The following is a 21,585-nucleotide window of genomic DNA, read 5'->3' on the forward strand; positions in this document are numbered from 1 at the left end:
AGCTGCCACGGCCGCAGCTCGCTCTGCTGGGCGCCCGCCCCTGCGCCAGTCTTTTAAACCAGCTCTGAGGCGGGTCTAGCGACGGCGGGAGGCCCCGCCCCCTGCCGGCCCCGCCCCCAGCTCCACTTTCGGTTTCTCTTTTCCCGGTGGCGTCCGGCGGGGACCGCTCCGGCCCTCTTCACCCCTCCTCTGGACTCTCCCGCGGGGCCCTCTGCCCGCCTGTTCACACCTGCCCCAGCACCCGTCCCTGGAGGGGCTCTGGCCCCGACCCTGCGCCTTCCGGCCACTTCTGGGACACCTCTTTCGGACTTGGCGACCCCGCTTTTGCCCCGCTACCTCGGGTTCCACTTTCTGCCGCCAGTCCCTATTGGGACGCGCCCTGACACACCCTCCTCCACCCCAGGTGTCTCCACACCCGCCGGGGACAGAGCCCTGTCCTCTTCTCCCCTGCAACCAGATGCCCCCAGGAGGCCACAGAACCTGTCCCCAACCCTGAGCCTGACCCCACTCCTAGACCCCCTCCTAGCCCCTGCTTCACCCGCCGTCGTCTCCCTCAGTCGCCCTCCCTCCTGTCCCGAAGCGCTGCCGGCTGCTGCCTCTGGTCTTGGCTCGGGCTTCCCGGGAAGCGGCAGCCTGACCACAAGCTTCAGAGGAACCCCTGGCGGCGCGGGCGCCTCCACCCCGGCCCAGTTCCTCAGAAACTGGGCGGGGCCGGGCAAGGTTCCTGGTGGCCTTGACTGCCCTCCCTGCGCTCCCACTACCTGGCAGCGGAAGAAACTGAGGCCGGGGAGGGGCTGGGATTTGCAATGGCTTGCAGATTGGGAGCTCTGGACCTGGATCCCGCCTTCTCCGTCTTCATTTTGGGGAGAGGAGCAGCTGGACGACATCAGATTGGAACCCAGCGAAGAAATGGTGCAGTCTCAGACGTGATGAATCCCAAAACCTGCTTTCCTAGCCCTCCTTTCCCCCGACCCCTTCCTCATAGATTTCCCCTTCCTACTGCTCCGTCAAGCATCTGCCCTTCAAAGACTGCCTTCCCACCACACACACACCCGGGGCTTGGGATGGTGAGCGGTCGGTGGTCAGGACTGTCTTTTGCACACGTGTTGGTGATTTAGTGATTCCCATTGTCGTGCGAGGCCATGGAGTAGGTGCCTGGCTGCTCCGTGTATTTTTGAATGAAGGCTTGTGGGGAGCCCCAGCATCACAACGGGCCACACAAAAGCCTGGCTAGGCTGGGGACTTGGTGACTGGTCTCACACTGGGGCACACTGCCCTCTACAGACAGCTCTCAGGTGACAGCCCAGACAGTTTCTCCCCTGGAAGTCCTGGTGCCTGATCCTTCTTCCCGCCTCCCTGGCCCCAGGATGCCTTCTTCCCCTGGCAGAGCCTAGGTCTTTATTCACCTCCTGAACACAGGGGGTGACCCAGAATCAGCCTGGCTTAGCACCCCATCAATGCCCTGAATCTGCGTTTGGCCAGGGCTAGTGGTGGTCATTGGTGTAGCCTCCTGGGTTGTGCGCGTGTGTGCGCGCCCGCAAGGGGGTAAGAGAAGATGCAGAGCTTTGCCTGCACCAGAGGTCAGGTGTGTGGTCATTCGAGAGATGTCCACTGAACATCTGCTGGGGGCCACACGCTGCGGTGGGTAATGGAATTACAAGGACACCTAGTTCCACCTCTGCACCTTTCTATTCTTGTGACCTTGAGCGTGTAATTAACCTCTCTGCCACGGTTTCTTTATCTGTGAAATGGGGATAATAATAGTACCTCTAGCAGGGTGCAGTAGCTCATGCCTATAATCCCAGCACTTGGGAGGCCAAGACAGGAGGATTGCTTGAGCCCTGGAGTTTGAGAACGAGCCTGGGCAATAAAGTGAGACCCCCTTCTCTACAAAAAAAAAAAAAAAGTACAAAAATCAACCAGACATAGTGGCTTGTACCTGTAGTCCCAGCTACTTGGGAGGCTGAGGCAGGAGGATTGCTTGAGCCCAAGAGGTCAAGGCTGCAGTGAGCCTTGCATCACTGCACTCCAGCCTGGGCAACAGAGTAAGACCCTGTCTCAAAAAGAAAAATACAACAGTACCTCCCTCCCGGGGTTGTGTGGGAATTAAATGAGTGAATACGGGGTCAGGTACTTAAAACAACCCGTAGTGTATAATAAGCACTCGGTAGGTGTTTGCTGTTGTTGTTCATCTGAGTGTGCCTGTGGGTGTGGCTGTGTGTTGGAGCCCACAGACACATGGCTTCAACCCCTGTGTCCATTTTTTTAAAGAGATGGAGTGTTGCTCTGTTGCTCAGGCTGGAGTGTAGTGATAGGATCGAGGAGGCACTCTAGCCTCGACCTCCTGGGCTCAAGAGATTCTCACATCTCAGCCTCCTGAGTAGCTGAGACTACAGGCACATGCCACCACACCTGGCTAATTTTTAAAATTTTTTGTAGAGATGGGGTCTCACTACATTGCCCAGGCTGGTCTTGAACTCCTATCCTTAAGTGACCCTCCTGCCCTGGCCTCCTAAAGCACTGCCTTATAAGCCCTAGTCCAGGGACCACAGGCCAGGGAAGGCACAGCAAGGGAACGGGGAAGCTTCTAAGGGTACACTCAGCACACGTGGGTTCTTCTCACTGCCAACAGTGACAGACAGCTTTGGTTTCATTTTCTGAAGTCCTGTGTTCAAAATGAAACCAAATCCAGATGCTGAAAGAGAAAAAGAAATCTGCTGATTGACAAGCATCCGCCTTGTGGGCTGTTCTCCCTGGAGGGCTGGGCACCAGACTCACAGGAAGCCAGGCAGTGCGAAACCCTGAGGGGACTCAAAGTGCTGGGGAGGATGGGGCCAGGCTCTGACCCCAGACCTGCTGCATGACCTTGGGCAAGCGATCTGCCCTCTTGGTACCTCATTTGCCCCAACTGCAAAGTGAGCTGTGAACATCTCGTACCTCACAGAGCAGCCAGACATGCAGAGCTGAGGGCAAAATGCCAGGTATGGAGTGGATGCTTGGCACAATGACCTCTTGTCACAGGGCAGATAGACCAACCCTATGTCCACAGCTTGCTAAACCACAGCCAGAGCCAGATGTGTGGGAACATTCTCCTCCCTACTTTGGCAGGTCCTTGAACCCCATATGCGAGGGGCCCAGCCAGCATCTGGGGGAAGTCAAGATCCTGGTGGCTTGTGGCACTCAGCTTTTTCAGTTTCTCTTTCCGACTTTGGTGGCTTTGTGCTGGGAAAAGCAGCTCCTGGCCAGAGTGTGTAATCGTGAAACTGGTCTCTGCCCTGAAATTCCTCAGCCCTCCTTTTCCTCTAACCCATGTGTCAGTGAGGTTCCCATGGGAGTCTGTGCCCCTGGGAGCCCCGAGCAGTAAGGCTCACATTGTGAATTCTGCTGACCGCTGGTCTGAATTAAAATGGGTCATTTCATAAGCATGTGGCCTGGGGCCAGCTTCTTAGCTTTTCTGTGCCTCAGTGTCCATATTTGCAAGATGAGGTGATAACATATCTATTTTACTTCTTCAGTATTTATTCAGCAGATATTTACTGAGTTCTTACTGTGTGCCAGGCGCAGGGGACTCAGAGGTGTTCAGGCAGACCTGGGGGAGTCAGTGAATTCACACCATCATTGCAGATCATACTGGGTGCTATGTGGGAAAGAAACAGAGAGAAAGGAGTGACTATGTGTTTGTAGGGTGAGATAAGGAAGTTAGGGAAAGCCTCTTGGAGGTGGTGACATTAGCACTAAGGTCTTTCTAAAAGTAGGATGAATACCCCAGGTGGAGAGAACAGCCAGTGCAAAGGCCCTGTGGTGGGGGTGCTTGAAGATAGGAAAGGAGAGTTGGTATAGCGAGCCAGGGGGTGGTGTGGGGGTGAGGCATAGAGGTTGGCAGGGTCTGACCCATCAAGCAGGGCCTTGCTGGGCTGCGGCAGGGCTTTGGATTTTGCCCTGAGTGCACGGGCCAGCCATCCAGGCCCAGGAGACAGCACAGGCCTCAGTATGGAAAGAGCCTTCTAGCTGCTGACCTTCCCAACTGCTGGGCTTTAGCCACGAGGAGCTGTGGTTGTGGCCTTGGGACACTTTCCCATGGTCGTGTGAATTGGAAATTATGTTTCCCTTGATCAGATGAGGAGATCACAACTTGGGGAACTGGTGGAACTTGGTGAAGGTGTTGTGGGGAGCCCTGGGGCTTGGCAGAACCTGGCCTGAAGTGCTGTGTCTGGAGTCCTGTGCTTTGATGTATGGAGTAGATCCCTTCTGCTCCCACCGCAGGAACGATTGTGTGTCTCAGTGGTGGGTAGAGGGGTGTGAGCTCAGAGGACCCAAGTCCAAGGAGAAGGTGTAAGAGGCCAGGGAGCGATGGCATGAGCCAGTGGCCGGACTCCAAAGTGGCCCAGTCCTGGAGACTTGGTGAGACTCTTCCAGCAGGCACAGGTAAAGAAAGGAGAGATGAAGTCAGCTGTTACTTGAAGTCGTCAGTAGTCACTGGCTTTCGGAAAGCAGTCAAGATTGTTATGTTAACAGCTGTAAAATAGGAGGGGCAGGAAAGTAGAATTCTAGGAATGCTGCTGGAGGGGTCCAGACACACCTGCTTCCAGTTCCAGCCCCCTCCCCATCAGCTGTGTGCCTTCAGGCAAATCCAGTGGCCCAGAGAACTGTCACAGAGCCCAAGCCTGGGAAGCACGGTGCTCCTTCCTCAGTAAATCCCTTGGGATCTTTGGCGTGGCCTCTTCACTGCATTTTTGCACAGTATTCCAACAAGCCTAACCAGTTTCTACCCACCCCACCCCATCCCATAAGTGACAAATTAGGTGTCAGCGGCTGACAGCAAGGACCAGGAGCAGTGACACAGGGAGCAAAAGAACTTGCAGAAACTGAAAACAGGCACAGGAGCTAGCACACAGCAGGCTGGGGACTTTAGAATGTGAGGCAGAAAGATTCCTCATGTCCGTGGGCCCTCACTGTGGTGATGCTGTTGAGAATGTCGGGTGTCATGATGACAGGTGGAATTGCGCCCAGTTCTCTCTGAGGAGGCGTCTGGTCTCAGGGCACACAGAGCAGCAGCAGTCTCCTCACGTGCCACAACTTAAGAAGCCCAGCATCTACTGGCCCAGTTGGCAGCGCCCTAAGCAGGCTCAGGGAGGGGTGACCCTCAACTGAGTTGTAAAGAGTGAGCATCACTTGAGTTCAGGAGTTCGAAACCAGCCTGGGCAGCATGACAAAACCCCATCTCTACAAAATTACAAAAAAATTAGCTGGACGTGGCGGTACACACCTGTGGTCGCTGCTACGTGGGAACCTGAGGTGGATCACTTGAGCTCGGAAGACAGAGATGGCAGTGAGCTAAGATCACACCACTGCACTCCAGCCTGCGTAACATAGGGAGACCCTGTCTCAAAAAAAAAAAAAAAAAAAAGAATGAGATCTTGCCAAGGGAAGGGAGGGAGAACATATTCCGGGCAGAGCATGACAAGAATGTGAGGCCCTGGGCAGCACATGAGGCCAAAGGTAAGCCAGACACCCCAAGGCAACCGTACTGGCTTCTAGGAGGAGACTGGTCAAGAGGAAGGGAGAGGGCTGGGCTGGACCTTTCCCTGCCCTGGGGTGATGAGTCCCTTTGTGGGAGAGCATTCTGGGTCACCTGGCCCAGACCAGCAAGCCCAGAGCAGGGGCTGATGTTATATCCACATGCCTTTAGTGCCTCTCCAGATTCAACAGAGCTTCGCTGAGCACCCATTAGACACATTCACTAATGCTCATTGCTTTTTTATCCTCTTTTTCCTTCAGTTTTCCTCCGCAAAGGTAACCCGGGCACCAGCTCGGTCTGTTCTTTAGGATCTTTTTTATTTTTATTTGTATGTTTTGAGACTGAGTCTCCCTCTGTCACTCAGGCTGGGGTGCAGTGACACGAACACAGCTCACTGCAGCCTTGACACCCCCACCCCCACTGGGCTCAAGCAACCCTCCTGATTCAGCCTCCCGTGTGGATGGCGCACGCTGCCATGCCCGGCTAATTTTTTCATTTTTAGGGAGACAGAGTCTCACTTTGCTTCCTAGGCTGGTGTCAAACTCATGGCCTCAAGTGATCCTCCCGCCTGGGCCTCCCAAAGCGCTGAGATTATAGGCAGAAGCCACTGCTCCCACCCTGAGATCTTTTTCTGTGCATCTACATGCTTGTATTTTGACCCATAAAAATGATGTCCCTTGGCCGGGTATGGTGGCTCATGCCTGTAATCCTAGCACTTTGGGAAGTCGAGCTGGGAGGATCACTTGCGGTCAGTTTGAGGCTGCTGTGAGCTGTGATTGTGCCACCGCACTCCAGCCTGGGTGACAGAGCAAGACCCTAATTATTTAAAAAATATATATATATATATTCTTTTGTGTAGGACTTTTCCCTCTATCCGTGTCATGTGTTTCTCCATCTTGCCCTTTCCCCGCAGCAATCTGGCTAGATCTGGCTAGATCACGTATAGATCGACCCCAAGTTCCTTAAGAACCGCATGGTACTCTTCAGCGTGTGTTCATTTAGCCATCCCTGGTGGGCGGACACATAGGTTGTTTTTTTGCTCTTGCAAACAACGTGGCCTGCAGCTCCCTGTACAGCCTCTTGGCACACATGTGATAAACCGTTCTTACCGTTTGAATGTTCATAGGCGCCACCCAGTCGCCTGCCAGCGTGCTGTGCACATTCACCTTCTGGGCAAAAGCGTTCAACAATGTTTCCCCATGCCTTCGCCATTATCATACTTTTTCCATTTTTGCCTATTTGATGATTTGGTAAGTGGTGGCTTCTCGTTGTTGCTTTAATGCCTGCTCCTTCTTTCATCTACTAAACAAATATTTCCTGCACTCCTAGTATGTGCTAGGCACTGTGCTAAGTCCTGGAGATGCAGCAGTGAACAGCAGGGCCTCCTCGGTTCTCTTTACAAAGTGTGAGATGCATCTGAGACTCAGAGAGGTTGAGGAATAGTCCTGGGGTCACCCAGTGAGGGAATGGGGCAGCTGGGATTTGAAGCTGGGTCTGTGTGACTGCAGGGTCTGAGATAGTTTTCCTCTTAAATCATAGCTCACATGGGCATCTCTGCCAGGATCTGCCCTCTTGTCTGACCGCTCCGTTCCCCACCCTTCCTCAACCCAGGACCACTGCGTTTCCCCTTGGTGATCCCTCAGACCCTCAGGAGTGACAGCCCTGCGGGTAACACCACCACAGGACAGGCTGCACCTCACTGTTCCCCAGACCTCACCTCATTCCCCAGTAGCCCACTGAAATTAAATCTCCGAGTATCAAGATAGATCATCTTCAGAACCCGCATACTGTCTTGCTGGCTGGATTTATTGTCTGTCTGTCTCCATTTCCTGAATTTGGGTCTCCAGCAGGCCTGCCCCCAACCTACTGCCACCTACCCCAAGCTAAGTAAGTGAAAGCGTGAATCTGTGGTTGGATTTTTTTTTTCTGTCATCACCATGCGTCTGACCGTACAAGGGTGGTATGTATTGTGAGTGCTTGCTTACGTATGTGTTTCCTGTGGGAAGAGTCAGGGGAGGTGACTGAGAGCCTGCATGCATGTGTAGGGGTGTGTGTGTGTGTATTTGGGGTCTGCATGTGAATGTGGGTCTCTGTGTCTGAGTGGGTTTGAACGGCCGCTTCTTTGTATGTGTGGCTAGGAGGTCGAGATTCTGGTGAGTTATGACTGTGTATGTGACTCTCCGTGTTTGCGCCACTTTTGTGTTGCTCGTGTTGGTGTTGGTTTCAGGGAAATGTGGAGTTAAAGATAGGTCCATAAGCCACACGTGTGAGCCAGTCCATCGGCTTATAATAAAAGATCTGCCTTCAGTAATCATATCATAAAAGGACACTGCCCAGGAAGCAGGGAGGTCCTTTGGTGAGTGGGGCTCAAAGTCCCTGACTTTATGTCTAACCCTGTCTCCACTTCCTCCTTCAAAATGTGTTCCCCAGAAGGGCCTCCCAAACTCTTGCACTGATGTGTCAGTGACTATCATGGCTTAATGTGGCCTTACATTTTCAGTTGGGAACCAGAAAGTTTTGGACAAAACATGAATGTCTTATCTCAGACCTGCATGCCAGGAGTCCTTGATCAAGTCATTTCACCTCTGAGTCTCAGTTTCTTCATCTGTACAATGGGACCAATAATGTCTCTTGTTGAGGAGTGTGGATTCCGTGGAAACATTTATGTCAAAACATCTGGCATCGAGTACGTGCTCAATAAATGTAGTTCCTGAGCCTGCTTAAGTGCTTCCCCACACCCTCTCCTAATAGAAACAACCTGGAACATTTCCCTCCTGTGAGGGTATGATAAAGGGACCCAAGGAAAGGAGACTGACAGTGACATTGAGTGACATTGGTCACATGAACCAGGCCCTCTGTTGGATGCTTGCAGGTGCATTATCTCAATGAATCCCCACGAGGACCCCTCCAGGGAGGCACCGTTAGCCTCCCATTTTACAGAAAAGACCAGGATGCAGACGGGTGACATGACTTGCTCAAGGCCACATAGCTGAGATCTGAAAGAGGAACTTCCATGTCATGCCGCTGCCTGGGACGGGCTCAGCAAAGCTTGGAATCCTGCAAGGTCTTCCCCAAGACATCTGGGTCCATTTCCCTCCCCTGCAGACACCCCATCACCACTCATTTCTACTCCTGCGCCATCCCGCCTTCACCTGTTCACCCCGTTCCTTCAGCCCAAATGCCAAATGCAGCACGAAGGAAAACAAAGTGACGCTGTGTCTGGTGCTATGCTGGGCACCTTGTCACACACCAGGCTGCTGGGTACCCCGCCCCCAGCATGTCAGAATGGTGAGCCCATTAGACAGAGGAGGTAAGTGAGGCTCAGAGTGGTTTAGTCCCAGCCCCCTCAGCTAGGATAGTGAGAACCAGAGCAAACTTGAGTCTGACCCTAAAACCAAGGCTGGTGGGTATGAAGGTCAGAAGCCAAGTTACACAAGACCCTGACCATTCCCCAGTCTTTTAGTCTGGTAGCCGGTGTTCCTTCACGAAAATCTGCCTGGTACTTACTTTTGTTTTTGTTTTTGTTTTTTTTTGTTTTGTTTTTTTTGTTTGTTTGTTTTTTTTGAGATGGAGTCTCGCTCTGTCGCCCAGGCTGGAGTGCAGTGGCCAGATCTCAGCTCACTGCAAGCTCCACCTCCTGGGTTTACGCCATTCTCCTGCCTCAGCCTCCTGAGTAGCTGGGACTACAGGCACCCACCACCTCGCCCGGCTAGTTTTTTGTATTTTTTAGTAGAGATGGGGTTTCACTGTGTTAGCCAGGATGGTCTTGATCTCCTGACCTCGTGGTCCTCCCGTCTCGGCCTCCCAAAATGCTGGGATGCCTGGTACTTTTTATGCCATACTAATAGCAGAGGTTTACTGAGTGCCAAGCACTGAGCCCAGACACCATGTCACACGCATGACACACTGACCTCTCCCAGTCCCCCAGCAAGGGTGCCCATTTTGCAGATGAGAGGTTTTCCTAAGATTGATGGCCATAGCTGTCTCCACATCTACTTGGAAGCAGGGTTCTGTCTGGTTGATCCTTATCTTCCCTCCTTGGCCTTAGCCCAAAGCCCACACAAGTGGGTGCTCAGTAAATGTTTGCACAAGAGGAATGAGGAAGGCAGGACTCTGGGCATTATCTTGGGAGGAACCTCCGGCCCACCTGTTGGGGAAAATCTCTCCACTAGACCAGGCTGCCATTCTGCCAGTTGCTGTACCCTGTCCCATCCCCTGCAATCCGGTCTCCACACAGCAGCCGCACCACTTTGAAAACACACCAGGCGGCCGGGCATGGTGGCTCACACCTGTAATCCCAGCACTTTGGGAGGCCAAGGCAGGTGAATCACTTGAAGTCAGGAGTTTGAGAGCAGCCTGACCAACATGGTGAAACCTCATCTCCACTAAAAAAATACAAAAATTGAGGTGTGGGGGGAAAGGGGAGGGAGAGCAGTAGGACAAATACCTAATGCATGCAGGACTTAAAACCTAGATGACGGGCTGATGGGTGCAGCAGACCACCAAGGCACATGTATTCCTACGTAACAAACCTGCATGTTCAGCACGTGTATCCCAGAACTTAAAGTAAAATGAAATAAAAATCGACAGAACGCCTGCACAGTGGGGAAAAAAACATAAAAATTAGCCAGGTGTGGCGGGTGCCTGTAATGCCAGCTACTCGGGAGGCTGAGGCAGGAGAATCGCTTGAACCCATTAGGCGGAGGTTACAATGAGCTGAGATGGCGACCACTGCCCTCCAGCCTGGGCGACAGAGCGAGAAGTCAAAAATAGCTAAGTATGGTGGTACATGTCATGCTACTCAGGAACCTGAAGCGGGAGGATAGCTTGAGCCTGGGAGATCAAGGCTACAGTGAGCCATGATTGCATCACTAAACCCCAACGTGGGTGACAGTGAGATGGTCGCAAAAAAAAAAAAAAAAAAAAAAAGCACACACCAGACTCTATCAACTCATCCAGCTGAGACCCTCCCGACTTCTCACACCAAGAATAATGTCCAAGCTCCTTCCTGCAGAGCTTGGTCCAACACTGGCATGGTCTGGCCCCTGCCGGGTGCCCCTAGCTCATGTCCCAGCACCTTCAGATTGTATGCCAGCTCCTCTGCAACACAAGTTCTAAGCCAGGCTCATTCCCTCACGGGGACATGACATCACGCTGCTCCGTTGATACAGCTCATTCTGACAAGTCTTGTGTTTGGACTGTAAGTTCCCTGAGGGCAGGGCCTTGTATGTTCTCTAGTTCTGTTCCCAGAGCCCAGCACAGCCCCCGAACAGACTTTGGTCCCTTAGTAGAAGGTGGTTGAAATGGCCGCTTTGAGGAACGTTGAGGTTGGTACTATATTACAGAATCAGCAAGTGAGGCTCAGAGGTTGGTCACAGTTCAAGGTCACACAGCGTGGACGAAAGATGAGCCAGGATTCAAACTCAGGATGCTCTGAATTGCAAAAGGCACATTCTGAACCCCTCTTCCTGTCTCCTTGGGCTACATACATGTGGATCACATGAATAGAGTATGGACCTGTGCGCACGTTGTGTGTCCACATATGTACACACCCATGTGGGAGTGTACAGGGCAAAAGATTGTTATCCAAGCCGAGTGGACTCTGCAGGCTTCTTGGCATCCCACCCCCATTCATCTCTGCCCCTGTGCAGGCCCCCCAAACACGTAACACCTTTATTAGTGAAATCAAAATGACTCTAAAACGACTACTCAGTGATAGTCTTCCAGGGTACAAGCTTTAATTAGTGTTGTGTGGAAATCACCATAGTAACATGTTCCTGCAAGAAGATTGACTTCATCCTAGCATTCTATGCATGGTAGCATCTCTCATTTGGGTGAAACACGCAGGAACAAGCCAAGGAGTGCAGTCTTGTTAGTTGGATTTCCGTCCTAAGGGATAAGAGTGGGAAAGGAACTTTTAATAGTTGAGCACTTCATGAAGTCACAGACCTCCTGTAGGTCTTACAGCTACTCATTTGTGATTGAATATGGGGCGTAGATAGAGTTTAGACTACCGTCAGTGTCCATTTGTCATCCATCCATTTATTAGTTCACCCATTCCATTCATCTATTCAACATTTCTTTCCCATTCTATCGCATTAGTCTAGATATCTATTCTTCCATCTATCAGTTCATTCAATTACTCTGTATTACTCTATTAAGATAAATTTATCAACATCATGCCTTCATCTGAACTAGCCTTCCTAGCCAACCATTATTTAACCAATCACATCAACCCATCAAAACTTTTACATCTATTTAACTCTATATCCAACCAATTCATGTCCACCAACCATATTCTTCCAACTAATCATCTACCTAACCAACCAATAACGAGTGAACCAGTGCATTCATCCATTTATTCATCCATCCAGCTAATCACATCCAAACTTCCTATCATTCAACCAATGCATTCTTCCAACTATCCTATTACCTATTTATTATTTACCCACCCAGTCATCCACCCAACCTCTCAACCCAATTCATGCTTCCATCTAGCTAATCTTTCTATCCTCCTAATCAACCCATTGTTTCTCTTCTCCCTCTTCATCTTTGCCTGTGGTTCCTCTGTGACCTGGCTGCAGCCTTCCTCTCACTGCCCCCTAGGTCTGCTCCCCATCATCTGTGGGCTCTGTGGCCCTTCCCCACCTCCTTAAAGGATACCTGAGCTCCGCTTCTTGGTTTTGTACACCTGCTGGATCCTCTTGGCCATTTTTTTCTTGTTCAGCTTGCCTTCCAAGTTCTTTCTGTTCTTGGGGCAGCTGCTGTGCAGGGTGGTGGGCCGCGTGGGAGAGTGGTGGGAGTTCATGGTCTTTTTGTGGTGCTTTGGTGGTGGGCTGGCGTTGGGACTCTGGCTCTGGCAGCCGGATGAGCTGTGGGCTCCGGTTGGGTTCTGGTGGCTGGTCGGGCTCTGGCTGGAGCTCCGGCTCCGGCTGCCACGCTGGCTCTTTCTGCAACTCTGGCTGGAGGTCTGGCAGTGGTGGGTGCAGGTGCACGGGCTGCGGCTTTGGGGCCGAGAGTTGCTGTGGAGCTGGGTGTGGGTGATAGGAAGGCTGTGAGTCTTGGTGTCCAAAGGAGGCCACGTTTGGAGGGGCAGGGCCTCCTCCTCGTCCTCTCCCAGCAGGCCTAGCTTTACAGAGGCCCTGGCAGCCCCTTCTTATATAGCTGGGGCTGATTATAATGGCACAGGCCACAGCGGTGTGACAGATGTGGCCCAGCCAAGACAAAGCTCCCTACCCCTTACCCTCACCCCCAGGCTGGGGCAGCCCTCAGGGGTACCCTGGGGGTAGTCCCAGCTGCTGGTTCAGGGTAGGAGCCCTTCGGTCAGATTAAACTGAGTCTGCATCCCAGATCTGCTTTTTCTACATGGTCAGCCCTGGGGATTCGCCTAAACAAGTCCCAGTTTCCCCATCTCTGCAGAGTAGAGACAATAATTGTACTGACCTCATTCAGACATTAGAAGAATTATTAACAAAGGAGAGAATTTATATCAAGGAGTTAGCTCAGGCCCAGCCCACAATAAGAGCTCAGTAAACATCACTGACCAGCATCATCAGGTCTTTTTCTTAACTTCCTGGGCAGCTTGGGTGCTAGGAGTGCAGCCTTGACCCTAGTGATGGCAGCTGAATGGTGGGCAGTTGTTAAGACAGATGACTAGTGCCCAGATGATGGGGAGGTGATGAATTGACCAGTTGGCTTGGTGGATGGATGAAAGATGAGTAACCACATGGTCCAAGGGGTGGTCCTGGGGCTCGCCCGCAAGCCTACCTCCCCAGCCAGATCTAAAGTCGGGAGATTCAGAATCAAGTTCAAATCCCAATTTGCACTGATGTTCAATCTTGGGTAGGCCATTGTGATTTCTGAGGCTTAGCTGCCTTATGTGACAAAGGGGTGTCTTTGCTTCTTTCCTGGTATTCTTGTGAGCCTAAGATGCTTGTCAAGCTACAGGAGGTCCTTGGAAACCCATCTCTCTCCTTCAGTTTCTGCCTCTTGATTCTCTTCCCGTCCCTGCTAACGAAGCCTTGCCATACCATTTGAATCATGCTGTCCCTACTCAAACACTCCAGCACCTCGAGAAGAAAACCCAGACTTATGTTTGAACACCAGGCCATTTGATCTTCTAGTCTTTGGGTTTCCATCCAGAGCCCTCCACCCGCCCCACCTTGGCTGATGTCTTTGAGCTTAGCCCTTGGCCTGTACTTTCCCACTTATCTCTGCATGGAAATCCCTCTGTCTCTGTCTCCCCTTCCCGAGCAGGTCCCTAGCCCAAGCCAACCTCTCACTCTGCCCATGTGCAACTTTGCCTCTTGCTCTGAGAATGTGCAATCATCCGCTTTTATGGAAGTTTTTTTTCTTTTTCTTTTTTGAGAAAGGGTCTTGCTCTGTTACCCAGGATAGAGTGCAGTGGCACTATTACAGGTCACTGCAGCCTCCACCTCCTGGACTCAACCAATCCTCCCACCTCAGCCTCCCGAGTAGCTGTGACTACAGGTGCATGCCACCACGCCGGTCTAATTTTTTTAAATTTTTTTGTAGAGATGGGGGTCTCACTTTGTTGCTTAGGTGGTTCTTGAACTCATGAGCTCAAGATATCCTCCTGCTTTGGCCTCCCAAAGTGCTGGGACTACAGGCCTGAGCCAGTATGCCCAGCCTTTGCAGTTTATTTCTGAATAAACATGTCAAATTTCTCACAGTGAGAACTGCTTTCATTCACTGAATGCTTTCTACATGGCTGTGCTGTGGGCCTCACCCTCTCCAGGCAGCTTTGCCCTCAGACCTCACAGTGACCCTTTGTAATGGACTGAATGGCAGCCCCCAAAAATCTATGTCCACGTTGTAACTCCTAGAACCTATCAGTGTGATATTTGGAAAAGGAATCTTTGCAGATGTAATTAAGCTAAGAATCTTGAGATAAGCATGTTGGCTTAGCATTGGATTTAGGGCCCACCATAAATCCAATGACAAACGTCCTTATGAGAGACAGAAGAGGCGTCACCCAGGGAGAAGAGGAAACCATGTAAAGATGGAGACAAGCTTGGAGGTCTGTGAGCTAGAGGAGGCAAGGAAGGATTCGCTGCTAAGGCCTCGGGAGGGAGATTGGCCCAGCTGGCACCTTGACTTCAGACTTCCGGCCTCCAGAACTGCAGAGAATACATTTCTGTTGTTTTAGCCACCAAGTTTGTGGCCATTTGGTATGGCAGCCCCAGGAAACTAATGCACCCTGTGAGGCAGGTACAATGATTGCGTTTAGCAAAGAGGGAACAGGCTCAGAGAGGTGGAGTAACCAGCCCAGAGTCCCTCGGCCGATCAGGGACAGAGCCAGTCATATTCAGGTCTGGCTGCCTCTCAAGGTCAGTAAGGGATTCTCAGTGATTAGAGGGACACCTGCGGCAGGGTTCTCAGGGCCCTGCCTTGGGTGGGCTCAGCAGGTCCGGTTGTGGGGTGTGTGCTAGACCAAGCCGTGAAGACTTTCTGGGTCTCTGGACCCCTCTTCCCATGGCCTGCTGCTCCTCCACTGCCAGCGCCCCACTTCCCCACCCTCAAGCACGTAGCCTGGAATGGAGATTGTGGCCTGCCATCAACCAGCCTCTCCTCCACACACCTTTCCAGTCCTCCCAGGGCGGGCTGACCTCTCCCAGCAGCGGGTGTGCGGCACATCACATACCTGTCCTCGCACCTATGACCGTGAACTCTCTCCCAGGGCGGCAGGGACTGCGTTTTATTCATACCAGGTCCCCTCATGACTAGCACCACGTGGGGCATACAACAGGGGCTCGGTTCATGTTTCCTGGGCAAATGAATGGGTGGGTGGACCTTCGGGCCTTGGACAAAAGGACAAAGCTGACCAACCGCGTCATTTGTGGGGCTGGGAGTATTGGGGTAACAGGGCCTCCTCTGCCCTAGGCCCTTGCAGGGCAGAGCAGTGGCCTCTCCTTAGGGTAGCCCAAGGCCCCTTCCTACCCTCAAACATGGACCCCAGAGGAACCGAGGCTTCCCTGAAAATCCCCCGGCCCCCAGCCCCACTGCCACGGTACCAACTAGGATGCCCTCAGGGACAGGGGATCAGCTGATCAGGAGAATTAGCTCAAGGTGGCTGGTGCTTGGAGGACTGTGAGGGAATGTGGTGGAGATCACATTTGTGGCTTCTTTGGGATGGAAGGAGTGAGGGAGGAGCCGGCGGTAGGGTGGGCAGCAGATGCATTCCGAAGCTCCTTGCAGAAAGCGTGCCGAGCCCAGAGCGAGAGGATGCGGCCTAGGTTCTGCATCTGTACCCAGTCACCTCCCTGGGCCTCTTTTGCCTACTGCTCTCATAGGGCACTATCTCTGCCCCTGAAGAAGGCAGGAGTGAGCTTCCAGGTAGGGGTGCAGATGGTCGCCAGCAGCATAGACTCGCAGTGGAAGAGTCCGCAGCCAAAAAAAGGACCCAGAGGGAACCACCATGACCCCAGCAACAATCCCTGCCATAGTTCAGCACTGACTTGCTGCCAGTGGTCCCACCCAGCCCTTGAGCTAATTCTCCTGATCAGGTGACCCATGAGTAGCTATTAGCTTCCCCCAAATGCCAGGAGGGGCAGGCTGAGGCTCAAAGACACCAGTGACTTGCTCAAGGGCACGTAGATAGCAGAAAGGAAATTTGATCCCAGGTCTGCTGAACTCCCAAGCCAGTGTTCTTAAAAGACTGCCCGTGGTTGGGGCGGCACCGTGGGGACTGCGATGAAGGCAGTTACCCTGTCCTGCTGGGTGCCCTCAGTTGGGGTGTGCTGGGACTAGGAGAGGAATTTCCCCTGTCCCAGAGACAGGAAGATTAGGCTAAGATGATTTCCCCCTCCCAAAGCCCCTGAACCTCTGGCTGGGGCTTGGGAACAAGGTCACCGAGCCCTGCTCTTCAGCCTTCCTTGGCGGCTGGCTTCCCTCCACGTGCACCCACACACATGCATTCACACACGTGCACACATGGGACCAGAAGGGATAGGGCGAGGGGAAACCAGAGACAGGGAGAATTCCTCAGAGACTTTTTATTGACTCTTCTCTGAACACGGTCGCCGAAGCAGCAGTGGGTGTCCCTTCCTGGGCCTTCGTCATGGATCAGGAGTGTGTCTCCTTGGACTCGGGGCTCTGCTGGGCCTCGGCATTGTCCTCCTGGGCCTCCTCCTGCCTCTCAGGCTCCATCAGCAGCAGCTTGCCCTGCACTGGCAGCTCCTCTTCCTCCTCCTCTTCCCCTTCCTCCTCCTCTTCCTCCTCTTCCTCACCCTCTGATGACAAGGAGAAGTTATCCTGACTCACGCAGGCCACGAGCTTCTTCATGGAGGATTCGAGGCCCCGGCCATGGCCCATGCTGTGGCCCATACTGTGGCCCGGGCTGTGGCCTGGGCTGTGGCCTGTGTTGAGCTTGGCACAGCGGGAACCCATGGTCCACGTTGCCTCTCTCTCTGGACAAGGAGGTGAGGTGGCTGGTGAAGGGGCTGTGAGTGGGGGCAGGATGCTGACATCACAAAGGGAGCCCGCCCCCACTGGGAAACCTGGGTCTAAGCCAATAGCTAACTCAGACCTCAGCCACTGGCAGCTCCCAGCCCTCACAGGGAAGGTGTGCAAGGCTGAGCGTTGGGGCCAGTGCAGATACCGACACCATAGACCTCATTTGCCCTGGAGAAAGTTTCCCCTGTAGCTGGGATGGGAGTTAGAGATTGAATTTCTAGAAGCAGGAGGGGCACACACAGACTCCTCCCCACATCCCAGAAATCGCCAGCCAGAGAGAGCTGTGTCTGTCGAGTTTCTTGACTGCTGACCCTTGGAAATAAATCATCAAGCTGTGTACTTAAAGTGTATGCACTCTGTAAGCTCTACTTCATAAAACTCAGGAACCCTTGGAACGCTTCCTTCGGGGGCCTGAAAGTGTGAAATCTTCTTGAAAAGCAACGGCTCCTAAGCTTTTTCTGTTTGTCCAAGGCATGGGCACAGGCCAGAAACCAAGCTGGGATGAACAAGGGGTTGCTGTGTCCCTGACTGATGCAAGATGGATGCCACCAACCAGATGCCACTCTGCCCAGGTCAGGGTGGAGTGACAACCTCTTAAGTGTTTTAGGGCCACAGGTCTCTTTGAAGACATCATGGAGCTGCCCCTTGGCAAGGTTCCCCATCTGTGTGGCACAATTTCAGCATGCGGGGAGGGGTTTTAGGACTTTGTCTTTTATACATTGAAATGAGTCTTTTGTACACTGCAGTGGTATTTTTTAAATTTAAATTTTTTCAGGCCAGGCATGGTGGCTCACACCTGTAATCCAAGCACTTTGGAAGGCGAGGCAGGTGGGTCGTCTGACGTCAGAAGTTCGAGACCAGCCCAGCCAACATCGTGAAACCCTGTCTTTACTAAAAATACCCTCCCAAAATTTTTTTAAGCTCCTCCAGCTACTCAGGAGGTTAGGCAGGAGAATCACTTGAACCCAGGAGGTGCAGGTTGCAGTAAGCCAAGATCTCACCACTGCACTCCAGCCTGGGTGACAAGAGCAAAACTCCATCTCAAAAAAAAAAAAAAAAAGAAAAAATATATATATGTATTTTTTTTCAGAAACTCATTACTTCTTAAAGATTGGTCATTTCTGAGTACCAGGAATCCATTTTCCAACATATGGATTGGATCTTGCCAGTTTTATCCCCCCAGTCCTCAGTGGCTGTGGTTGGCTAAATGCCCACCCTGATCCTGGAATCTATGATGTAAGGATTGTGAGATGGGGAGGTTATCCTGGGTTGTCCAGAAAGTCCATCAGTGCAATCACAAAGGTCCTTGATTTCAGACAGGAGTGATGCAGCCACATGCAGGCAGCAAGGATCAGATTCTCCCTGGGTCTCCAGAGGCCTCAGACAGCACAGGCTTCACACAGCCCAGCCCATTACTCTGCATTCATCTGCTCCTTGCCTTTTGCCCTCTCTGTGCTGACCAAGTTCTTGCTGGAGCACGCCAGACCTGCTCCCCACTTTGAAGCTGTTGCCTGTACTGCTCCTCTGCCCACACCGTTTACACTTCCAACCACCCAGCACTCAAGATAGGTTGTGTTTTTAAACTGTGGCACACAGAAAGCCTTGGGGTAGGATCAGGTTTTTCACTGGAGGGGGATCCAGACAGACTAATGTGGCCTTTGACTCCATGGAAGGATGTGCGATAGGACAGCATCACAGGGTGGCCTCCCAGGCACAGTAACCCTCTCCTAGGTGCCCTCAGAGCGGCAGAGCTCCCGCCCTACCCGCCCCTGAGGAAGGACTGCAGAGAAGCTTCTTCCCACCCTGGGCATGAGGGAAGCCAGGTTTGTGTGATTCATGCGAAGGAAATGCGATTCGTGCAAAGGAAACCCAACAGGCCAGCAAGTGTCTTGTCAAGCTTTATTGGGCAGGTGACTTTTGTTCATTTCACTCAGATGAACAAGGGGTTGCTATGTAGGGGAGTTGCTATGGCCTCACTTGGTGTTTCTTGGGCAGGTGACTTTCTCTTAACTTCCAGCTGGGGGCTTGAGCATTTGATGGAGGGGAATTGCTATGGCCTCTCTTGGTGTTTCTTGGGCAGGTGACTTTTTCTTAATTTCCAGCCGGTGGTGAGGGGCCCAAGAAGCTTAGTACCTTCTGCATCTTCTCCTCCTGGTTCTGCAGCCTTTTGGGAAAGAAAGTTCTGGTTGAGGGAGGCACCTAGGGACTCTGGGTGGGGATAGGGGTTGGGGGCTGGAGCCTTTGTCAGGTGGGGTGGGTCCCAGCCTCCCTCCTGTGCCTGGGATGGTCAGGGACATGCAGGGCAAGGTGGGGGCATGGGCAGACCTCTGCGATGCCTCCTCCGTTGCCTGCAGGAGCGTCTTCTGCGCCTTCTGCAGGAGCGATGCCGCCGTCTGTGGATCCGGTGCAGCCTCCTTCGAGAGCAGCTCCTGCTCCTATGGTGAGAGTAGCCTCGGTGGGTCCTTGCATAGACCTCGACGTGCTCCGGGCTCAGCCCCCGCTCCTCTTGGCCGTTGTGTCCTTGCTCTTGCCCATGCACCTGCTGCCTGTGCACCTCGTGCGGGCGTTCGCTCAGGCTCCTCATGTGGTATCGGACCATGGTGTTGGGAGAGCTGGTGGCTCCTGGGCTGAGGCTGCGGTGGGCCCTGGGGTGGGGGAGGAGGGCTGAGACCTGCCCTTGGTGTTACTGTGGGTCTGGTCTGTGAGGCTCCCCGGAAGCTTGTATATAAAGGGGGCGCCCACTATGACTCGGCGGCCCCGCCCTGTCCCCACCCTGCCCACCCTCCTCTGTGAGGGCAGCACAGGGCCAGGGGTCATAGCTAGCAGGGCCCTGGCACCCAAGCTGCAGGGCTGGAAGGGTGAGAGACCCCCTTACCTTGCCTGTAAAGCGTGTCCTCTGTCTCTTGCAGCAGGTGCAACCATACAGATGACAGGTGTTTTATTGTCTAATGCAAGCCCTCATCTCCCCAAGCCAGTGGGCACGCACACTGTCACTGGGACTCTCTGTGCACACAGTTTACTGTTAAGATGGTAACAGCAGCAGATAGTTCCCTAATAACTCCTATGTGCCAAGCATTGGTTCATTTATTTCCCATACATTCACTCATTTTCTCTCTCTCTCTCTCTCTGTTTTTTTTTTTTTTTTTTGAGACTGTATCTTGCCCAGGCTGGAGTACAGTTGTGCAATCATAGATCGCTGCAACCTCTACCCCTCTGGCTCAGATGATCCTCCCACCTCAGCCTCCCGAGTAGCTGGGACTATAGGCGTGTGCTGCCACTCCTAGCTAATTTTTTGTACTTTTTGTAGAGATAGATAGGGTTTCACCATATTGCCCTGGCTGGTCTCACACTCCTGGCCTCAAGTGAGCTTCCCACGTCAGCCTCCCAGAGTGCTGGGATTACACGTGTGAGCCACCACCCTGGCATTCCTCACTCTTACAATCCCCGTTTTCTGTGGGGTAAATAGGCGTGAAGAAGTTGAGTTGCTCAAGGCCACTCTGCTGAGAAGGCCAGGCCGGGCCAGCATTCAGACGGAGACAGCCTGGTTTTAGTCATACCCTTGTCTCTCCACTTACTCCCTAGCCCAGGGGATGCTCCCCTCTCTGCCTCTAAAATATGCATCTTCTCCCCTCCTGCTCGGCCTTGCCAGGGCTTCTCATTGAACTTTGATGATCCCATTAAAGTCCAGGATCAGAATCACAGAAACTGCAAAACCAGTTTCCCTTTCATGGAGGGCAGGGAGAATGTGGGAATATGGCGGATACACAAATTTAAGGACCCGAAGATGTAGAGATCATCCTTGATGATCTGGGCTGGCCCAGTGCAGTCACACGGTCCCTTAGAAGAGAAAATAGGGAGGCAGGAAGCTCATAGGAAGAGAAATTGGGAGATGCCACACTGCTGGCTTTGAAGACAGAGGGAGAGACTACAAGCCAAGGAATGCAGGCAGCCTCTAGAAGCTGGGATGGATAAGGAAATGGGTTATCCTCCCCTGGTGCATCCAGGAGGAACACAGCCCTGCTGACCCCTTGATTTTAGCCCCGTGAGACTTCTTTCAGAATTCTGAACTTCAGACCTGTAAGATAATACATTTAGGTTGTTAAAGCTACAAAATTTGTGGTGATCTGTCACAGCAGCAATAGGAAACAAATTCAGAAGGCTTAATCTTCAGATCCTTGCGGGAGGTGATGGGTGATATTGCCAGACCCTTGGTTTCTGTGCTGCCTCTCGGGGGATAAGAAGGTCCTTTATAAGGGCCCTCAAGCTCTCTGAGGGCATGTGTTAAAAATATAAATGCTGAGGCCTTACGCTACGTCCTGCTAAGTCAAATATTCATGGCCAGAAATTGCTGATGAAAATAGGAAGGGGCGGAGCAGGGCATGGTGGCTCACACTTATAATCCTAGCACTTTGGAAGGCTGAGGCAGGTGGATCACCTGAGGCCAGAAGTTCAAGACCAGCCTGGTCAACATGGTGAAACCCCATCTCTACTAAATACACAAAAATTAGCCAGGCTTGGTGGCGGGCGCCTGTGATCCCAGCTACTTGGGAGGCTGAGGCAGGAGAATTGCTTGTACCCAGGAGGCAGAGGTT

At 52.6% G+C, this 21,585-nt stretch overlaps 4 protein-coding genes across 8 annotated transcripts in view; all 4 read right to left on the minus strand.

Moving 5' to 3' along the window:
* Positions 1 to 4,986, minus strand: part of SOCS1 (suppressor of cytokine signaling 1) — a 6,795-nt gene extending 1,809 nt beyond the window's left edge. Inside the window, exons 1-3 of the mRNA XM_011961433.1 lie at positions 4,954 to 4,986; positions 4,130 to 4,223; positions 762 to 794 (exon numbers count right to left, since the gene is read on the minus strand). Coding sequence (XP_011816823.1) covers positions 762 to 794; positions 4,130 to 4,223; positions 4,954 to 4,986 — 160 coding nt within the window. The remainder of the gene's footprint in view (positions 1 to 761; positions 795 to 4,129; positions 4,224 to 4,953) is intronic.
* A 6,248-nt stretch (positions 4,987 to 11,234) lies between these two features.
* On the minus strand, positions 11,235 to 13,560 carry TNP2 (transition protein 2 (during histone to protamine replacement)). Its single transcript, XM_011961435.1, has 4 exons — positions 13,549 to 13,560; positions 12,762 to 12,797; positions 12,182 to 12,647; positions 11,235 to 11,407 (listed from the first exon to the last, which is right to left on the minus strand). Exons 1-4 carry the CDS (start codon positions 13,558 to 13,560, stop codon positions 11,391 to 11,393), a joined length of 531 nt encoding a protein of 176 aa, XP_011816825.1. The 3' UTR covers positions 11,235 to 11,390.
* A 2,964-nt stretch (positions 13,561 to 16,524) lies between these two features.
* PRM3 (protamine 3) lies at positions 16,525 to 16,927 on the minus strand. The gene has a single exon (XM_011961408.1). The coding sequence runs from the start codon at positions 16,925 to 16,927 to the stop codon at positions 16,604 to 16,606; it is 324 nt and encodes a 107-aa protein (XP_011816798.1). The 3' UTR covers positions 16,525 to 16,603.
* Positions 16,928 to 18,876: 1,949 nt separating this feature from the next.
* On the minus strand, positions 18,877 to 19,694 carry PRM2 (protamine 2). Of its 5 annotated transcripts, none has more exons than XM_011961407.1 (2): positions 19,363 to 19,694; positions 18,877 to 19,126 (listed from the first exon to the last, which is right to left on the minus strand). In XM_011961407.1, exons 1-2 carry the CDS (start codon positions 19,590 to 19,592, stop codon positions 19,120 to 19,122), a joined length of 237 nt encoding a protein of 78 aa, XP_011816797.1. In that variant the 5' UTR covers positions 19,593 to 19,694; the 3' UTR covers positions 18,877 to 19,119. The 5 variants fall into 5 exon arrangements, with proteins under 5 accessions (XP_011816797.1, XP_011816793.1, XP_011816794.1 ...); XM_011961403.1 differs by having other exon boundaries at positions 18,877 to 19,150; positions 19,319 to 19,694; XM_011961404.1 differs by having other exon boundaries at positions 18,877 to 19,157; positions 19,319 to 19,694.
* Positions 19,695 to 21,585: the final 1,891 nt, after the last annotated feature.

The sequence above is a fragment of the Colobus angolensis genome, unplaced genomic scaffold (assembly GCF_000951035.1).
Source record: "Colobus angolensis palliatus isolate OR3802 unplaced genomic scaffold, Cang.pa_1.0 Scaffold55, whole genome shotgun sequence".
Lineage (NCBI taxonomy): Eukaryota > Metazoa > Chordata > Mammalia > Primates > Cercopithecidae > Colobus > Colobus angolensis.

Coding starts and splice junctions, on each gene's coding strand:
- TNP2 (XM_011961435.1), bottom strand. Junction 12,648..12,761: donor GCCCCAGCCTGGGGGTGAGG/GTAAGGGGTAGG, acceptor GCCTCTGTAAAG/CTAGGCCTGCTGGGAGAGGA.
- PRM3 (XM_011961408.1), bottom strand. CDS start 16,927: ATGGGTTCCCGCTGTGCCAAGCTCAACACAGGCCACAGCCCAGGCCAC.
- PRM2 (XM_011961402.1), bottom strand. CDS start 19,592: ATGGTCCGATACCACATGAGGAGCCTGAGCGAACGCCCGCACGAGGTG. Junction 19,202..19,318: donor ACGGAGGAGGCATCGCAGAG/GTCTGCCCATGC, acceptor ATCCCCACCCAG/AGTCCCTAGGTGCCTCCCTC.